Below are 17,364 nucleotides of genomic sequence, written 5' to 3' on the forward strand. Positions count from 1 at the left end.
GTTTGTCTCCCTCAGGTCCATCCCTCTATGTCCCGGCTCATTGTCGGCGACTCTGGAGTGAAGATCACCCGATTCTGACAAGGGATTGGCTGACCAGATCAGCTGATACGGCGCTCTAGAGACTGAAAATAGCCCAAATAATTTCTGGGGTTTAATGGAAGGGATCACCTGCTGAGCAGAGCGGCGGTGCAGGACGCAAGCCGAGGGATTAATAGAGAATTTTAAAAACGGATGAAAACGAGCTTTGTTGCACAGCTGTTGGATTACACTCCGTTTATCCTGAGAAGCATGTACCTGCATAGCCATGGGAACAAAATAGGGGGGGGGACAAGTTGAATGTGTATGGGGAGTGTGTATTCAGTGCATGTGTGTGGTGTATACATTCTAGTATGCACAAATGGCATGCAGAGATGCACATCTCCTGACCTTGCCTTACAGAGAGAGTTCAGATTTCTTTGTTCTCTATCAAAGCTGTCCTAGAACAGTTCTAGTTCTATATCAGAACTATCAAAGCTGTCCTAGAACAGTTCTAGTTCTATATCAGAACTATCAAAGCTGTCCTAGAACAGTTCTAGTTCTATATCAGAACTATCAAAGCTGTCCTAGAACAGTTCTAGTTCTATATCAGAACTATCAAAAATGTCCTAGTTCTAGAACTATTTCAGAGGGAGCCACACCCTCATGCAAATGTAGATCCCCTTCCGTATTGGAACCTCCGTCCTTCCCTGTAATGCCTTAAAGTACAACTCCTGTGACCTTTCCCTTTCTGTCTTATATAAGAAGCCTAAACCTGCGACTCTGCAAAGAGCCCATCCTCATATAGCTCCTCCCACCAGCCTCCTCTGCCATCCAGGTATATCAGAGGGAACCGTCCACTATAGGAACAACAAAGCAAAGCTGATGAGCATACTGTGGTGTTAGTTAAGTTTGTATTGGTGTGTATGAAATATCTGTGAACAAAGGAAGTTTATTAGCAATCTCATGGAGATGATTACTCCTAGAATAAACCAGTAAAGTTAGATCATCACTGAAATAAATATAAAGCTCATTGAGTCCTTTTACACAGGTATTCCACAATAGTAGGATAGACGGGGACTGTTGAACAGTAGCCATCATGGTGTATAGTGCATTTGCCTGTTTTTCTTAGCAAAAGGGGTGCATGATGATGATGATGCTAGATTATGAAGTTGCAACACAGTGAACACGAGACTGTTGCTTGATCAAGTTTCATGTATGTTGTCACGGAATCCTCTGAAAGTCTCACAAAGACCCAGAATGCTGGTTGTTTTCAGCAAATAGTCACTAGTTCCACATGTGTAAACTGCCTTTTTACATACCTCTGTTGTAGTCGGTTTTAATTGATATAATTGTGAGTAGATTCTGAAGTGTTATGCAGCTGCAGAAAATCAACACTAGATCGGATTCTATCTCTTAGATAAAGATTGCTGTTGAAAAGAACAAGATGTACTTGTCTTGCTGGTGTTATTTACCACATGACAAGCAGATCGTTTCCATAGGAGACAGTTATAATCTTAAACAGACAACATAAACTCAGTAAATGATTGATTACCATCTTGAGGATTTAGTTAGTCACAGACAAGGCTGTGCCTCCCAACTCAAATCATAGCTTACATTTCAGAAATGGATTTCTCAATGGGATGTAGCCTATACAGTTGAAGTCGGAAGTTTACATACACTTAGGTTGGAGTCATTAAAATTAGTTTTTCAACCACTACACAAATTTCTTGTTAAAAAACTATAGTTTTGGCAAGTCGGTTAGGACATCTACTTTGTGCATGACACAAGTCATTTTTCCAACAATTGTTTACAGACAGATTATTTCACTTATAATTCACTGTATCACAATTCCAGTGGGTCAGAAGTTTACATACACTAAGTTGACTGTGCCTTTAAACAGCTTGGAAAATTCCAGAAAATGATGTCATGGCTTTCGAAGCTTCTGATAGGCTAATTGACATAATTTGAGTCAATTGGAAGTGTACCTTTGGATGTATTTCAAGGCCTACCTTCAAACTCAGTGCCTCTTTGCTTGACATCATGGGAAAATAAAAACAAATCAGCCAAGACCACAAGTCTGGTTCATCCTTGGGAGCAATTTCCAAATGCCTGAAGGTACCACATTCATCTGTACAAACAGTACTATGCAAGTATAAACACTATGGGACCACGCAGCCGTCATACCGCTCAGGAAGGTGCGAAAAGTGCAAATCAATCCCAGAACAGCAGCAAAGGACCTTGTGAAGATGCTGGAGGAAACGGGTATAAAAGTATCTATATCCACAGTAGAACGAGTCCTATATCGACATAACCTGAAAGGCCGCTCAGAAAGGAAGAAGCCACTGCTCCAAAACCGCCATAAAAAGCCAGACGGCGGTTTGCAACTGCACGTGGGGACAAAGATTGTACTTTTTGGAGAAATGTCCTCTGGTCTGATGAAACAAAAATAGAAATGTTTGGCTATAATGACCATTGTTATGTTTGGAGGGGAAATGGGGAGGCTTGCAAGCCGAAGAACACCATCCCAACCGTGAAGCATAGGGTGGCAGCATTATGTTGTGGGGGTGCTTTGCTGCAGGAGGGACAGGTGCACTTCACAAAATAGATGGCATCATGAGAATGGAAAATCATGTGGATATATTGAAGCAACAAATGGGTCTTCCAAGTGGACAATGACCCCAAGCATACTTCCAAAGTTGTAGCAAATGGCTTAAGGACAACAAAGTCAAGGTATTGGAGTGGCCATCACAAAGCCCTGACCTCAATCCTATAGAACATTTTGCGCAGAACTGAAAAAGTGTGTGCGAGCAAGGAGGCCTACAAACCTGACTCAGTTCCACCAGCTCTGTCAGGAGGAATGGGCCAAAATTCACCCAACTTATTGTGGGAAGCTTGTGGAAGGCTACCCTAAACGTTTGACCCAAGTTAAACAATTTGAAGGCAATGCTACCAAATACTAATTGAGTGTATGTAAACTTCTGACCCATTGGGAATGTGATGAAAGAAATAAAAGCTGAAATAAATCATTCTCTACTATTTTTCTGACATTTCACATTCTTAAAATAAAGTGGTGATCCTAACTGACCTAAAACAGGGACTTTTTACTAGGATTCAATGTCAGGAATTGTGAAAAACTGAGTTTAAATGTATTTGGCTAAGGTGTATGTAAACTTCCGACTTCAACTGTACCTAGTATGTCTATGTTGAACGGGTGTTTTTGTTAACCTCAAAAACGTGATTCTTATGTATTTGTGACCGGAACAAATTTAATATGTCAGGAATTTAATCTTATGAGCATGTATCAATCAATTGTGCCATGTTTGACTGCTTGGGGCTGTTTGGTCCACAGTACCCCTGCCGCTTGATATGAATTAGTCATGTCTGAGTAATTCAAGGCCTCTGTGTTCTCTTGTCTGCTAATTTTGGGCCCTGTTCAAATACTTTGATGCAGCCCATCCTCCCTTAATTTTTTTATTTAACCTTTACTCCTTCCTCTTAGTAATCCCTGATATCACAAGACTTGATAGGTGAAGGCTATGTGATATAATCCTTGCTGATGCAGTGTTGCTAATCAGTTAGTTTATCAGTGATTACTTTAAGGAAGGAAAATATTTCATTTCAAACGGGGCCTTGGTCCCTAGACTGAAGCTGTCCATCCCTGGTCATGCAAGGTAAATTGACAGGATATACACCAAGCTTCCTTCTATCTATGGCCCGAGGATAAAACATTTCACAAGACTGGATGGTGGTTCTCGGGCTGGTGTCAGTGCATTATGACAAATAATTACAAAACTATTCACTCTCAATTTTAAGTGACTCGCTGTGACAATTGAAACCTGATGTACTGCTCAGTGTCTGTGACCAGGGTCCTACAACCGGGATTTTGGGAAAACTTTCAATAAATTCCCTGGTTAACTGAATTTTGCAACCCGAGGTGTGACCCCTTGCTAATGCCAGTAAGATGTATTGTCTATAGATGGATTGGCCTGTAATAAACTTGTAATTATTACTAAAATGAAAATATATACATATAATGTACAGTTCATAGTTATATATTGTTTTTAAAATGTTTTTTCCTTAAAATAATAAATGTATCTTGTAAACTTGTCTATCTCTACAAAATGTTATTTTTCTTGCATCGACCCCCAGCCCCCCCTCCCCAGGAGTACCCAACATGTTTTTGTTGTTTACGGAAAGACTCGGCGTATCTGTTTAGTACATGTGGCATTGATTTGCTTTAACAGAGGAAAAATAACCCTACCGACAACATTCTTAGCATATTTATCTGGAAGACCATTGTTTGAAACGTGACCTAATAACAAAGTCTAGCCCTAGTGCCTGTCCACTGATTTAATAAGTGTCAGTCCGCTGATAAACAAGGAAGCTGATGCCTCAGAACCTTTTCCTCCATCCCCCTCTCCTCTGACTAATCTACCCCTGCCACAGTGTCTTGTTATTGCCACCCCCTGGTTCCGCCTCCTCTTCCCATGGCCTCCCTCCTTCCTCTCTTCTTTGAAGTAGGCTCTCCTTCCTTTTGATATCTGATCCCTGAACCAGCCTGAAACTCATATGTCTCTGTCTTTGTTGCATCTCAGAGAGCCTGATCAAATATATTGAAATGCTAACTTCCTTAGGTAATCACTGAATTGACAAGGTTGGATTGCAAACACGTGACAGGGAGGCAACCTTGCCTTCTCACAATACGATAATTTCTGGATCACCTGAAGAAAGGGAGGAGAAAGGATGCATTTTCCCTGCCTTGACACTCATCCATGGTGGGGGTCTTTATAAAGACCAATGTCTCATCCTTTTGTGTTGGACATTTGTCAGGCAAAAACCTATATTGGCATATGTTTTCCCTAGGTCCAAATTGTATTAGGAGTTATTTGACACTCCAGAGTTCATTACATAATCATGTAGCTGCCCATGTGATCTGCAGGTCTGCCCTGTGAGAGGTCACATCTCCTGACCTTTTCTCAGTGATGAATAGGAAGTAAGTGCTGAACATTGTCCCTCACCTAATCATTAAAGGCCTAGTGCAGTCAAAAACTAAATTTTTCGGTGTTTTACATATATTTCCACGCTGAAGTTGGAATAATACTGTCAAAATGTGCATAATGCCCTTTTAGTGAAAGAGCTGTTTGAAAATACTACAAAAAATTTCAGACTGTTTTGGTGGGATGGAGCTTTGGCCTTTCTATGGTGACGTCACCATGTGGTAAATTAGTTAATAGACAAATCTTTATTTGTCACATGCGCTGAATACAACAAGTGTAGACCTTACCGTGAAATGCTTACTTACAAGCCCTTAACCAAGTGTAGTTCAAGAAAGAATTAAGAAAATATTTACCACAAACTAAAGTAAAAAGTAACACAAAATAACAATGAGGCTATATACAGGGGATACCGGTACCGAGTCTATGTGCGGGGGTACAGGTTAGTTGAGGTAATTTGTACATGTAGGGAGGGGTGAAGTGACTATTCATTGATAATAAACAGCAAGAAGCAACAGTGTACAAAACAATTGGAGGGGGTCAGAACTTTTTGAGGATCTTTGGGGACCCCATGCCAAATCTTTTCAGTCTCGTGAGGGGGAAAAGGTGTTGTCGTGCCCTCTTCACAACTGTCTTGGTGTGTTTGGACCATGATAGTTTGTTGGTGATGTGGACACCAAGGAACTTGAAACTCTCGACCCGCTCCACTACAGCCCCGTCGATGTTAATGGGGGCCTATTTGGCCCGCCTTTTCCTGTAGTCCACGATCAGCTCCTTTGTCTTGCTCACATTGAGGGAGAGGTTGTTGTCCTGGCACCACACTGCCAGGTCTCTGACCTCCTTATAGGCTGTCTCATCGTTGTCGGTGATCAGGCCTACCACTGTTGTGTCATCAGCAAACTTAATGATGGTGTTGGAGTCGTGCTTGGCCAAGCAGTCGTGGGTGAACAGGGAGTACAGAAGGGGACTAAGTACACACCCCTAAGGGGCCCCAGTGTTGAGGATCAGTGTGGCAGAGGGAGATGTTTAGTCCCAGGGTCCTTAGCTTAGTGATGAGCTTTGTGGGCACTATGGTGTTGAACACTGAGCTGTAGTCAATGAACAGCATTCTCAAATAGGTGTTCCTTTTGTCCAGGTGGGAAAGGGCATTGTGGAGTGCAATTGGGGCAGTATGCGAATTGGAGTAGGTCTTGGGTATCCGGGAGAATGCTGTTGTTGTGAGCTATGACAAGCCTTTTAAAGCACTTCATGGCTACCAATGTGGGTGCTACGGGGTTGTAATCATTTAGGCAGGTTACCTTCGCTTCCTGGGCACAGGGACTATGGTGGTCTGCTTGAAACATGTAGGTATTACAGACTTGGTCAGGGAGAGGTTGAAAATGTCAGTGAAGACACTTGCCAGTTGGTCTGCGCATGCTTTGAGTACACGTCCTCGTAATCCGTCTGGTCCCGTGGCTTTGTGAATGTTGACCTGCTTAAAGGTCTTGCTCACATTGGCTATCGAGAGCGTTATCATACAGTCATCCAGAACAGCTGGTGCTCTCGTGCTTGCTTCAGTGTTGCTTGCCTCGAAGTGAGCATAAAAGGCATTTAGCTCGTCTGGTAGTCTTGCGTCACTGGGCAGCTCGCGTCTGCGTTTACCTTTGTAGTCCGTAATAGTTTTCAAGTCCTACCACATCCGACGAGCGTCAGAGCCGGTGTAGTAGGATTCAATCTTAACAAGAAAGATCAATAAGAAAGAGAGTTCCAAACTTTTTTGCCAATAACAGCAAGTTTTTAAAAAACTCCACCCCACTCAGACCACTCCCAGACAGTCCAAGCAAAATTCTTGTTTGTGAAATGACTCTTTGCTAAAAAGTTATTTTAGTTTGTTTTCAATTAAAATTATCAAAAATAATCCAAATCAAATCAAATTTTATTTGTCACATACACATGGTTAGCAGATGTTGATGCGAGTGTAGCGAAATGCTTGTGCTTCTAGTTCCGACAATGCAGTAATAACCAACAAGTAATCTAACCTAACAATTCCACAACTACTACCTTATACACACAAGTGTAAAGGGATAAAGAATATTTACATAAAGATATATGAATGAGTGATGGTACAGAACGGCATAGGCAAGATGCAGTAGATGGTATAGAGTACAGTATATACATATGAGATGAGTAATGTAGGGTATATAAACATAAAGTGGCAGTTTAAAGTGGCTAGTGATACATGTATTACATAAAGATGGCAAGACGCAGTAGATGATATAGAGTACAGTATATACATATGAGATGAGTAATGTAGGGTATGTAAACATTATATTAAGTGGCATTGTTTAAAGTGGCTAGTGATACATTTTTACATAATTTCCATCAATTCCCATTATTAAAGTGGCTGGAGTTGAGTCAGTAAGTTGGCAGCGGCCACTAAAAGTTAGTGGTGGCTGTTTAACAGTCTGATGGCCTTGAGATAGAAGCTGTTTTTCAGTCTCTCGGTCCCTGCTTTGATGCACCTGTACTGACCTCACCTTCTGGATGATAGCGGGGTGAACAGGCAGTGGCTCGGGTGGTTGTTCTCCTTGATGATCTTTATGGCCTTCCTGTGACATCGGGTGGTGTAGGTGTCCTGGAGGGCAGGTAGTTTGCCCCCGGTGATGCGTTGTGCAGACCTCACTACCCTCTGGAGAGCCTTACGGTTGTGGGCGGAGCAGTTGCCGTACCAGGCGGTGATACAGCCCGACAGGATGCTCTCGATTGTGCATCTGTAGAAGTTTGTGAGTGCTTTTGGTGACAAGCCGAATTTCTTCAGCCTCCTGAGGTTGAAGAAGCGCCGCTGCGCCTTCTTCACAACGCTGTCTGTGTGGGTGGACCAATTCAGTTTGTCCGTGATGTGTTCACCGAGGAACTTAAAACTTTCCACCTTCTCCACTACTGTCCCGTCGATGTGGATAGGGGGGTGCTCCCTCTGCTGTTTCCTGAAGTCCACAATCATCTCCTTTGTTTTGTTGACGTTGAGTGTGAGGTTATTTTCCTGACACCACACTCCAAGGGCCCTCACCTCCTCCCTGTAGGCCGTCTCGTCGTTGTTGGTAATCAAGCCTACCACTGTAGTGTCGTCCGCAAACTTGATGATTAAGTAAACTTGATGATCACAGTAAGGTACTTAATATACTAATCTCATATGTATATACTGTATTCTATTCTACTGTATTTTAGTCAATGCCACTCCGACATTGCTCAATCAAATATTTATATATTTCTTAATTTCATTATTTTACTTTAGGATTTGTGTGTATTGTTGAGCATTGTTAGATACTACTGCACTGTTGGAGCTAGGAACACAAGCATTTCGCTACATCCACAATAAAATCTGCTACAAATGTGTATGTGACCAATAAAATTTGATTTGATTTAAATTATTACCCAGGAATGATTTGATATTGAGATAAAATCGGCTGCTTTGAGCCTTTAATAAAAAACATACAGTAACCCCTTTTCCAGGCAGTTACTGGGAAAGAAACCAAGTTCTACTATATTGGCCAAAACAACCTCAGATGTTTGTGTCACAGATGAAAGTGGCTTGTTATCAGTGTCTTTGGTTGTGTGGCTTCTTTCTGGGTTCAAAAGTTCCTTACAAACATGGTCGAAAGTGAGGACGTGTTTATTTATAACAAAAAGTTTGCGTCACTTCCTGTACCACCACCTCCTTTGTCTGTGCCCCAGGTTTCGGTACGCAAGGCTGGTTATTTATTTATTTCCTTTTTATTTGGAGGATATATTTTCATATATATCCATTACTTTTTCATTTATTGAATGACAGTCGACTCTGAAATATTTATGCCTAAAAGCAAAGCGCCAAAAATGGATGACCTGGACTACAGTAAGTATTTCTACGCTAACGCTTCGCTTATAACACACTCAGCTAGCCAGCTAGTTATAACAGCAGGTATTTCACTACACAATTAGAGCATAGTTGTCACTAAACAATATTAACGTTGTCTGCATTATAATGTACTGCATGGTTGTCATCTTTGTTTGTTATACAATGTTTCTCATATGAGAGTCCCATACAACCGCAGTCAACGTAAACTAATAAAACAGTACTGGCTACCGTTAGCTCGCTAGTTAGCAAACTAGCTAACTCTTTTTAGGCTTACTGGGTAACTAGTTGTAGTTAACTATTTGTAGTTTGACCACTCATCCAAATAGCTAGCTAACGTTATTCATTACGTATTAGTTACTATTTCATGTTAAACCTACCCACTGTCCGTCAATAATCAAAACATTGAATAACTTAGCTAGTTCGTTCGTTATTCACCTCATTCTGAGGGGCGGGGTAACGGGGTTGTTGTTGACTTGCAGATGTCATTTAGCATCCTAAACACATGGACCTGATCGCGGCCTGGTCACTCTACCGAGGTAGTACTGTGGTTTGCAGCAATACTGTCGCCTCTATTTTTGAACTCCAGTCCAGGCTGGGGACCCAAAGGACAGCACATCGTTGTTCCAGCACTAACACACCTGACCTGATACAACTAATTAGATAGTGGCTTGATAATTAGTCTAAACAGGTGTGTTAGTGCTGTGTTAGGAAAAAAATCTATCCTCTGAGCGAAGAAGCTACAAAAATCAGTGCAGCACTGATAACACACCTAATCCATTTAGTTACTTTAGTTGAAAACATCTGAAGATTGACAGTAGCTAGAGAGAAGTGTCATTTGGAATTAATACTTTTTTTTAAACAAATTGTCCTGCATAGTTCACATATGCAGCACCAACAGTAAACATATTTGTTTTATGCAGATCTCTTATCTCTGTCCCCAACTAGTATTTGTCATGTCTAACCACTCCCACTGTCACATTAGAGATTGTCAGGATTCCATGGAATGTTTCAGAGTGAAAGCCCTGCAGCCAGTTTTTCGGCTTATTTGATTTTGAACTTGTTTTTCTTATCTACAGTACTTCTGTTCCGTGTGGATAGGCTACTTCTGTGCAAGACTAGTTGGTTTTCTGAGCTCTGAACTTTTCTTTATCGATGAATAGGCTGTAAGGTTGAGTGCTCCAGTATATCAAGGCTGCAATGAGAAGCACGTCATCAACCGCCTGATTTTCCACACGTTTCCATTTGACTAGACAAGCGAAATGGAGGAATTAGGTACAGGTCAGTGAGTGGAGAAACAAGCAAGAATAGAGAGGGGAGAGACAGAGGAAATTGAACAATGGTTTGGAACATGGGATTGGATATGACTAGTTTTGTGTTTTGGAAAACATGTTTTTTACTCAAACTTCTTATTGTTTTCAGTAAGAAACTCAAAGCATCTTGGAAATGCACAGTAGCAAACAGACTTTGAATACTGTCATGTTTCAGGTCAATTTTAACTTAGTTCTCTCTGTCCCCACCATTTTCCCATTCTCTCCCATTTCCATGCTCCCTGTTTTTCTATCCCCATCCATCTCTTTATTCTCTCACCCCTCTTCTCCCTCCTTTCCTACAGTCCCGGTAGACCTGAGTCCAGAGGAGCGCTCTGAGCTGGAGGACATCCGTCGGAGGAAGGGAGCTCTGCTGCAGGAGATCCAGAGGCTCAGAGATGAGCTCAGAGAGGCCATCATAGAGGTGGAGGGACTGGAGACCAGCACAGAGGGCAGGTGAGAAAAACACACAGATTGTTCCCCTGAATATTTCAGTTCCATTATTCAGTGTGTAGCACAGTCCCTCCCCCCTGGTGTATCTGAAGTTGAATTATAATGGGATGATTAGAGAGAGTCCATGTGACAGCTGTGTTTCCCAAAATAACTTCCTATGCATTCAGGTTACCTCTGCATTTACTCAATATTGCATCTATGGAAATTTCACTTTTTAAGTTTATGTAAAAATATATAGCTTCCTATTGGCTTCTTCGACTATTCTCCTCTCCCTGGCAACTTCCCCAGGTCATAGCTGCAAATGAGATTGTGTTTTCAGTCAATTTAGCATTTCTAAGAGCTATTTTAGTGTGACTTCCCCACTCTGTCCCCTCCATTACCCTCTAACTGTATGTATAATTGATGGAAAGGTATTGTGTTGAATGAGATCTACTCCTTGTCTTTCCTCCCTGCAGTAAAACTCTACAGAAGAACAGGCATGTGGCCATGGGAAGGAAGAAGTTTAACATGGACCCCAAAAAGGTGAAAAGGGGACATGGAATGGATACATAAATCTGATCAGCTTCACTCTACACCCCCCGCCCCCCCCCAACCCCTCTCTTTTACTGTCTGTCTTCTCATCAACCTCTTGACCGTTTACTCTCTTTTGATTGTAGTTACCCTCTCTCTCTGTGTGTGTGTGTGTAGGGTATTGTGTTCCTGGTGGAGAATGAGTTGCTCAGACACACTCAAGAGGATGTTGCCCAGTTCCTGTACAAAGGAGAGGGACTCAACAAGACTGCTATAGGAGACTACCTGGGAGAGAGGTAACCATTCCCTCTCTCTACCTTGCTATTTTATTCTTTGTTATTGTTGGGCTGAACAGCATCAGAAGTCTACGTTCCTCTTCTCTCCTGTAGGGAGGACTTTAATCTCAAGGTTCTGCAGGCATTTGTTGACCTTCATGAGTTCACTGATCTCAACCTGGTCCAGGCTCTCCGGTAAGCTGGGGTGTCCTCTATGATAAGCTCTGACATTTAATAAAAAACAGTACATCAATTTCAAATTCTAGAGGATAAAAACACTACATCAGTGACTTTGTTACCATGGCAGCCAGTGCTCTCTCTGACCTTTTGACCTCTGACCTTTGTGTGACCCCTGCAGGCAGTTCCTGTGGAGTTTCCGTCTGCCTGGCGAGGCTCAGAAGATTGACAGGATGATGGAGGCCTTTGCCCAGAGATACTGTCACTGCAACCCTGGGGTCTTTCAGAGCACTGGTACACACACTTACCGTCGTTATAACACCGAGGTCTACTAGCCACTTCTCTTCTCTCACTTCTCTCTCGCTCTCTCCTCAGATACGTGCTATGTGCTGTCGTTTGCTATCATCATGCTGAACACCAGCCTCCACAACCCCAACGTGAGAGACAAGCCTGGATTGGACCGCTTCATCTCCATGAACAGAGGCATCAACGAGGGTGGAGACCTGCCAGAGGACCTGCTCAGAGTGAGTGAGGGAGGGGAACCTAGGAGCTATGGGGAGGGGCTAGGGGAGTTTCTGTGGAAGTGAGGTGTCGTTGGCTCTTGACTGAGTGATTGTTCATCTTTTTTCATCAGTTTGGAGGGGTTCAGAATGAAGCTCTAGTTCAGATAAAATATCAGTATGTTATAGTGAATCTCCCTGCTGTTTGTCTCTCCTCAATGGAAAGGAATGAATGCATTCAACTGAAACCTGTCTTTCGCATTTAACCCAACCCCTCTGAATGTGTCTGTCTACCACAGAATCTTTATGACAGCATCAAGAACGAGCCCTTCAAGATCCCCGAGGATGATGGGAACGACCTGACACACACCTTCTTCAACCCCGACAGAGAGGGCTGGCTCCTCAAACTAGGTGAGTTGGCCGTGGCAACGCCGGGTGGTGGGAGGGGGTACTGCAGCTTCTCTCTGCCGATCACCTCAAGGTAGTTTCAAAACCAAATATGGATTATTTGGATGGCTTAAAAACATATTAACGTTCTGTAATGTCTGTAACCGTCCTGATCGGCCCCAGGGTTTTTGGATAGTGAGCGTAAACTTGTGTGCTCTCTCTCCTAAGGCTTCGTGCTGTTATTTGCCTGCTTCCTTCTCTCTCTCAGGTTTACACTAAAGATAATGATACACCGCCAATGTTCTGAGGCAATATTGCCAGACTTGTTGTCCAGCAATGTTGCCTAAAACATCGTCCATGTATTATGACTTAAGACTGCCATTGCATGATGGGTAAATAGACAGAATTGTCCATACTGAGGGAGCTGCCCTTGGATTCTCAAATAAGATCCGTTTGTGTTTTCTCCACTATGTTAAGTTTAGGATTGGGCCACAGTAAACTGATCCTAGATATGTGTCTATGAGCGACTTCTACATGGAGCTTCCCTCAGTACCTCACTCTCTTGCATCATGGCAGTCTGAACTGTCTTCTCTTGCATGGTGGGGTCTGTGATCTGTTTGTCACTAATATCTCTGCCGTCTTCTCCCTCCCGACCCTTCTCTCCCTCCCCCCGAAACCTCTGGTCCCTGTTGTCTCTGCTTCTCCCTGTGATTTCCACACTCTGCTGCTGCCGCTTGTTTCTCAGGAGGTATGTACTGGGAGAATGGGTCCATGAGAGACAATATAATTCTTATGGAACCAAAACGGCCAACAGGCAGTATAGAAGAAAAGTTATTGTCCACATATGCCTTTTGACAGACATTAGGTGTCACATATTACCGTGTGAGATGAATTGCCATACAAAGGCACAGTAACATTGGACATGTAAGGCTATACAAGCTGTCTGAATAGCTGTAATATCCTGAAGGTGATGTGTAGTAATGGAATATTTACTTCAGTATGTGGAGCAGTCAAATGGAATGAGTTTCTCCAGTCCAGTTGGTATTCTGCTAACCTCCAGATACCACCCTGTCTCATGCCTCTATTGGTCTGTTTGTATTTCAGGAGGACGGGTGAAGACCTGGAAAAGAAGATGGTTCATTCTCACAGACAACTGCCTGTACTACTTTGAGTATACTACAGTAAGTCAACATTATAGCTGTCAAAGTGCCACTGTAGAGCAATGTGATGGAAATGTAATCAGTACAGAGAGGGTAAAGAGCTATGTAACAGAACATTGTAACGTGGATCAGTGTTCTGTACTACAGTGTGTATAATGTGTGTGTTCAGGATAAGGAGCCCAGAGGTATCATTCCCCTAGAGAACCTGAGTATCCGGGAGGTTGAAGACCCCAGGAAACCTGTGAGTCTTATCAATACATTTAGAATGTCAACATAGGACATGATCACTGCACCATTTCTCCTGACTCCTGCTCTTCCCTCCCAGAACTGCTTTGAGCTGTACATCCCCAACAACCGTGGTCAGCTGATCAAGGCCTGTAAGACGGAGGCAGACGGCAGAGTGGTGGAGGGGAACCACAACGTGTACCGCATCTCTGCCCCCACACCTGAGGAGAAAGACGAATGGATCCACCACATCACGTACGTAGGGAGGGAGGCAGGCATGAAGGGAGAGTAGGGTGTATGGATGGATACATTTAGAAATGCAACATTCTTCTATTCTGTTTCTTCCATCCCTCTCTCCAGCTCTGCGGTCAGCGTGGACCCCTTCTATGAGATGCTGGCTGCCAGGAAGAAACGCATATCTTTAAAGAAGAATGAGGAACAACCGTAGAACATTCCCTTCTTCCTCTCTCCTCTTCATCCCCTCCTCCACCTCTTCATCTCTCATTCCAACATGGGACACAAGCCTTTTTCTCCTCCCTAGATTCATTCCATTCCTCACTTTTCCCCTCTTTCTTTCTTTGTGAGGAGGACTTGTTGCTATCCTGTTTAAGAGACTGGCCAGCACAAACAGGCAGTTCAGGAGTTCACCACTCATCCACTACTGTCTGTTGCTGCTAGCTTCTGATCTGTACTCTACCACACTACGAAGTGTCCACTACTACCCTACATACTGCACAGTTAGTTGACTCACTCAAAGCCCCCTTCTCGTCACTACACCTCTCCTCCTCCCTTCTTTTCCGTGACGTTGAAGTGAACTGTGAAATAAATATGTATTTTATTCAGGGTAGCAAGCAGGGCAACTGAACCTTCCATCACAAACAGGCTGCAACTCATCAGTCTGAAGTGACTTCCTCTCCATCTGTAACTGATCTAACATTGGGGCAACGGACCAGTGTGTTTCCAACCGGTCCAGTTCTGACCGGTCACTGTGTGAAGGACAGAATGCCCGGCGGCTGAGGAAGCCACTTTACAACGGCAGCTTATTACAACGTATACTTCTTTTTTTTGTAAATTCTTGTTAGAATATTGTTTGCAACACACAGATTTAATTTATTGTTTATTTTTGTTTGTTACATCTTCTGTTTTGTAAGAGCTACTGTAGAACTGCATGTGTAAGAGCTACTGTAGAACACACAGATGGACTAGACTCGTGTTAGTGTTGGGTGCATTTGAGAAAGATTGTTAGTGTTCCCTGTTGACACAATAGAATCAACCTCCAATTGGAACATTTAGATTATTCAGGACAGGAGAGTGATGACATCACAAAACATTTTGGATTGAAATGTTTAGAACAGGCGTGGTTCTGTGTGGTATGGAACAGGGAATCCTGTCAGTTCTATACATTCTATTTCTATCTGTATTGTTGATAATGTTGCACCGTCCGGAAGGAACTTCTATTACCCTCTAAGAGCCTGAATGAATGAGGCTCACTGAAGCACAAACATGTGTCCCAGACGCCTGTAATGGCTTTCTTTCAACCATAACCATCATGGATATGTGAAAGGGCTGGATAGGTGTCCTTCATAATACTGATGCCCATCCAATCCTGTCAGATCTGTGATCTAAAAGGAAAGCAAGCTATGGGTGGTTATTGGGACATCACCCTATGATAAGTCTGAAACGACCTGTCTAATATGAGAACTGAAATGATGGTTCTGAAGTTGAATCATCAGTCAAGCCAGGAAAAGGCATCAGATTCTTCTTAATGTGATTGAATTGAAAAGGACAACAAACATGGAGCACTAATATATCTTTCAATATTATGTAATTGCTGAAATATTCAAATGTATTGAATGAATAACAATGTTAAGGATACATGTCTAATGATACATTATGCCTGGATTGACTCGTAGATATTTGCATTAGTTGTTTGTCATTGGATTAACGTTTCATTAGACTGAATATGGAAAATGCAGAATTAGGATTGTCTGCTGCACTTTATCAATATTTAAGCATTATACAGGCTTTAAAGAGCTGTACCTTTTAGATTGGCAATACTAACTGCATCTGTAGTAGCCTCCAGTGGTGGCCAGGCTGTCCTGCATCATCCTCACTGGTTGTGATGAAGGCTTTACAAATCCATATTTTGATCACTTCTAGCTCTGACAACTACAGAAGTTTTACTAAATGTTGTTTACATAGGAAAGTCTAGGTACAAAAAAATGATCTCTTAGTCTTCTCTAGTTATTCTCTGAGTGTTTGGTGTGACAGACACACAGCAGTGAGCCAACCTACAGGCAGGGCTGCTGTACACTACACGATACTGAATCACAGTAGACCTATCTGGGTATTCTTGAAGTGCAAAGTTGCCAAAATGGAGTTGGGATGTCACACTGTTCCAACTCAACAAAGAGACATACTTTTGTGAGAAAGGACACTAAATTAATACTTCTGTCCCCCAGACCCCAACAAAACTACTTCTGTCCCCCAGACCCCACCACCACTACTTCCTGGGATAGTGTTTGATTTAGTATTTATTTATTTTTGTTTTACAGCAATTTAAAGATGGATAGGTCATCTGTGCTATATGTAGCAAAAACAAACCTACGGTACACGGGTGCCAGTCAACTGTTGTGAAACAATAAAAAGTGAACTGAGACAATACTCCTGTGTGTTTGAGTGATTATTATTTGACTTAGTTTACAGATGTCGGCAGATCAAATTCTAAATGTTTTTGTTACAGTGAACGGTATTCCCCAGACTTTTTTTCCCATTGTGACTAGGGTTGCAAAATTCTGGGAACTTTCAATAAATTCCCTGGTTTTCCCAAAATTCCAGTTGGAGATTTCCCAGAATAAGCAGGAAATCCAACCAGGATTTGTGGAAAACCAAGGAATTTATTGAAAGTTCCTGGAATTTTGCAACCCCAATTGTTACCCACTTATAGCCCAAGTGTTTGCGTGACCCATAGAGAATGACTAGGGCCCAAAAGGTCGTTTTAGCATGGGCGGCACCATTTTGAAGTAGTCAACTGGGTGGGACTTTCTATGGGTTAAGGAAGGATCACATGATTCCATCTGGGTAATCAGGTGGGATCAGCCAATGAATTATACTCGTGAGCAAGCATTCCATAACTGCAGGTGACAGTAAATCGCCAACCTTGGCTTTATATCTGTTTTAACAACACAGTACAGGTGGCAGTGTGGACACTCAGTTTGTTTGCCAATAGGCAGAAGAAAATGGACTGCTTCAAAATGGAGATGGCTTCAATGGCGCTGTCCATGCTCTCACAGACGTAATGGGACAGATTCAATGATGCGAGGTTGATCTAAATCTATGGTGTGACCCACCAAATATAGACAACCCTACAACCCAGACCAAATCCAGCCATGACCCATGACAAGCTGGCCATGGCCCAATTGGGTCTTGACCCACCGTTTAGGAATCAGTGACTGGGACAGTCTGGCCTATCTCCTGAGTGATGCTG

General features: G+C 42.6%; 2 protein-coding genes across 3 annotated transcripts in view; both read left to right on the forward strand.

Moving 5' to 3' along the window:
• The window catches only part of sphk2 (sphingosine kinase 2), a 29,235-nt gene extending 25,110 nt beyond the window's left edge, over nt 1-4,125 (forward strand). Inside the window, exon 8 of the mRNA XM_071395014.1 lies at nt 16-4,125. Coding sequence (XP_071251115.1) covers nt 16-78 — 63 coding nt within the window. The 3' untranslated portion in view covers nt 79-4,125. The remainder of the gene's footprint in view (nt 1-15) is intronic.
• A 4,560-nt stretch (nt 4,126-8,685) lies between these two features.
• cyth2 (cytohesin 2) lies at nt 8,686-16,541 on the forward strand. 2 transcript variants are annotated; one of them, XM_071396565.1, is made up of 13 exons: nt 9,633-9,780; nt 10,044-10,161; nt 10,496-10,646; nt 11,099-11,165; nt 11,331-11,449; nt 11,543-11,623; nt 11,787-11,899; nt 11,981-12,129; nt 12,405-12,517; nt 13,595-13,673; nt 13,822-13,893; nt 13,978-14,132; nt 14,238-16,541. In XM_071396565.1, exons 2-13 carry the CDS (start codon nt 10,143-10,145, stop codon nt 14,323-14,325), a joined length of 1,206 nt encoding a protein of 401 aa, XP_071252666.1. In that variant the 5' UTR covers nt 9,633-9,780; nt 10,044-10,142; the 3' UTR covers nt 14,326-16,541. The 2 variants fall into 2 exon arrangements, with proteins under 2 accessions (XP_071252665.1, XP_071252666.1); XM_071396564.1 differs by lacking the exons at nt 9,633-9,780; nt 10,044-10,161 and adding an exon at nt 8,686-8,880 and having other exon boundaries at nt 12,405-12,516; nt 13,597-13,673.
• The last annotated feature ends 823 nt before the right edge of the window (nt 16,542-17,364 follow it).

The sequence above is a fragment of the Salvelinus alpinus genome, chromosome 4 (genome assembly GCF_045679555.1).
Source record: "Salvelinus alpinus chromosome 4, SLU_Salpinus.1, whole genome shotgun sequence".
NCBI classification, from domain to species: Eukaryota; Metazoa; Chordata; class Actinopteri; order Salmoniformes; family Salmonidae; genus Salvelinus; species Salvelinus alpinus.

What these genes read in the sequence shown, in the direction of transcription:
- cyth2 (XM_071396564.1), top strand. Translation starts at nt 8,814, where the DNA reads ATGACAGTCGACTCTGAAATATTTATGCCTAAAAGCAAAGCGCCAAAA. An exon ending in AACCTGGTCCAGGCTCTCCG is followed by an intron (nt 11,624 to 11,786) that starts GTAAGCTGGGGT and finishes TGACCCCTGCAG; the next exon opens with GCAGTTCCTGTGGAGTTTCC. An exon ending in GAATGGATCCACCACATCAC is followed by an intron (nt 14,133 to 14,237) that starts GTACGTAGGGAG and finishes CCCTCTCTCCAG; the next exon opens with CTCTGCGGTCAGCGTGGACC.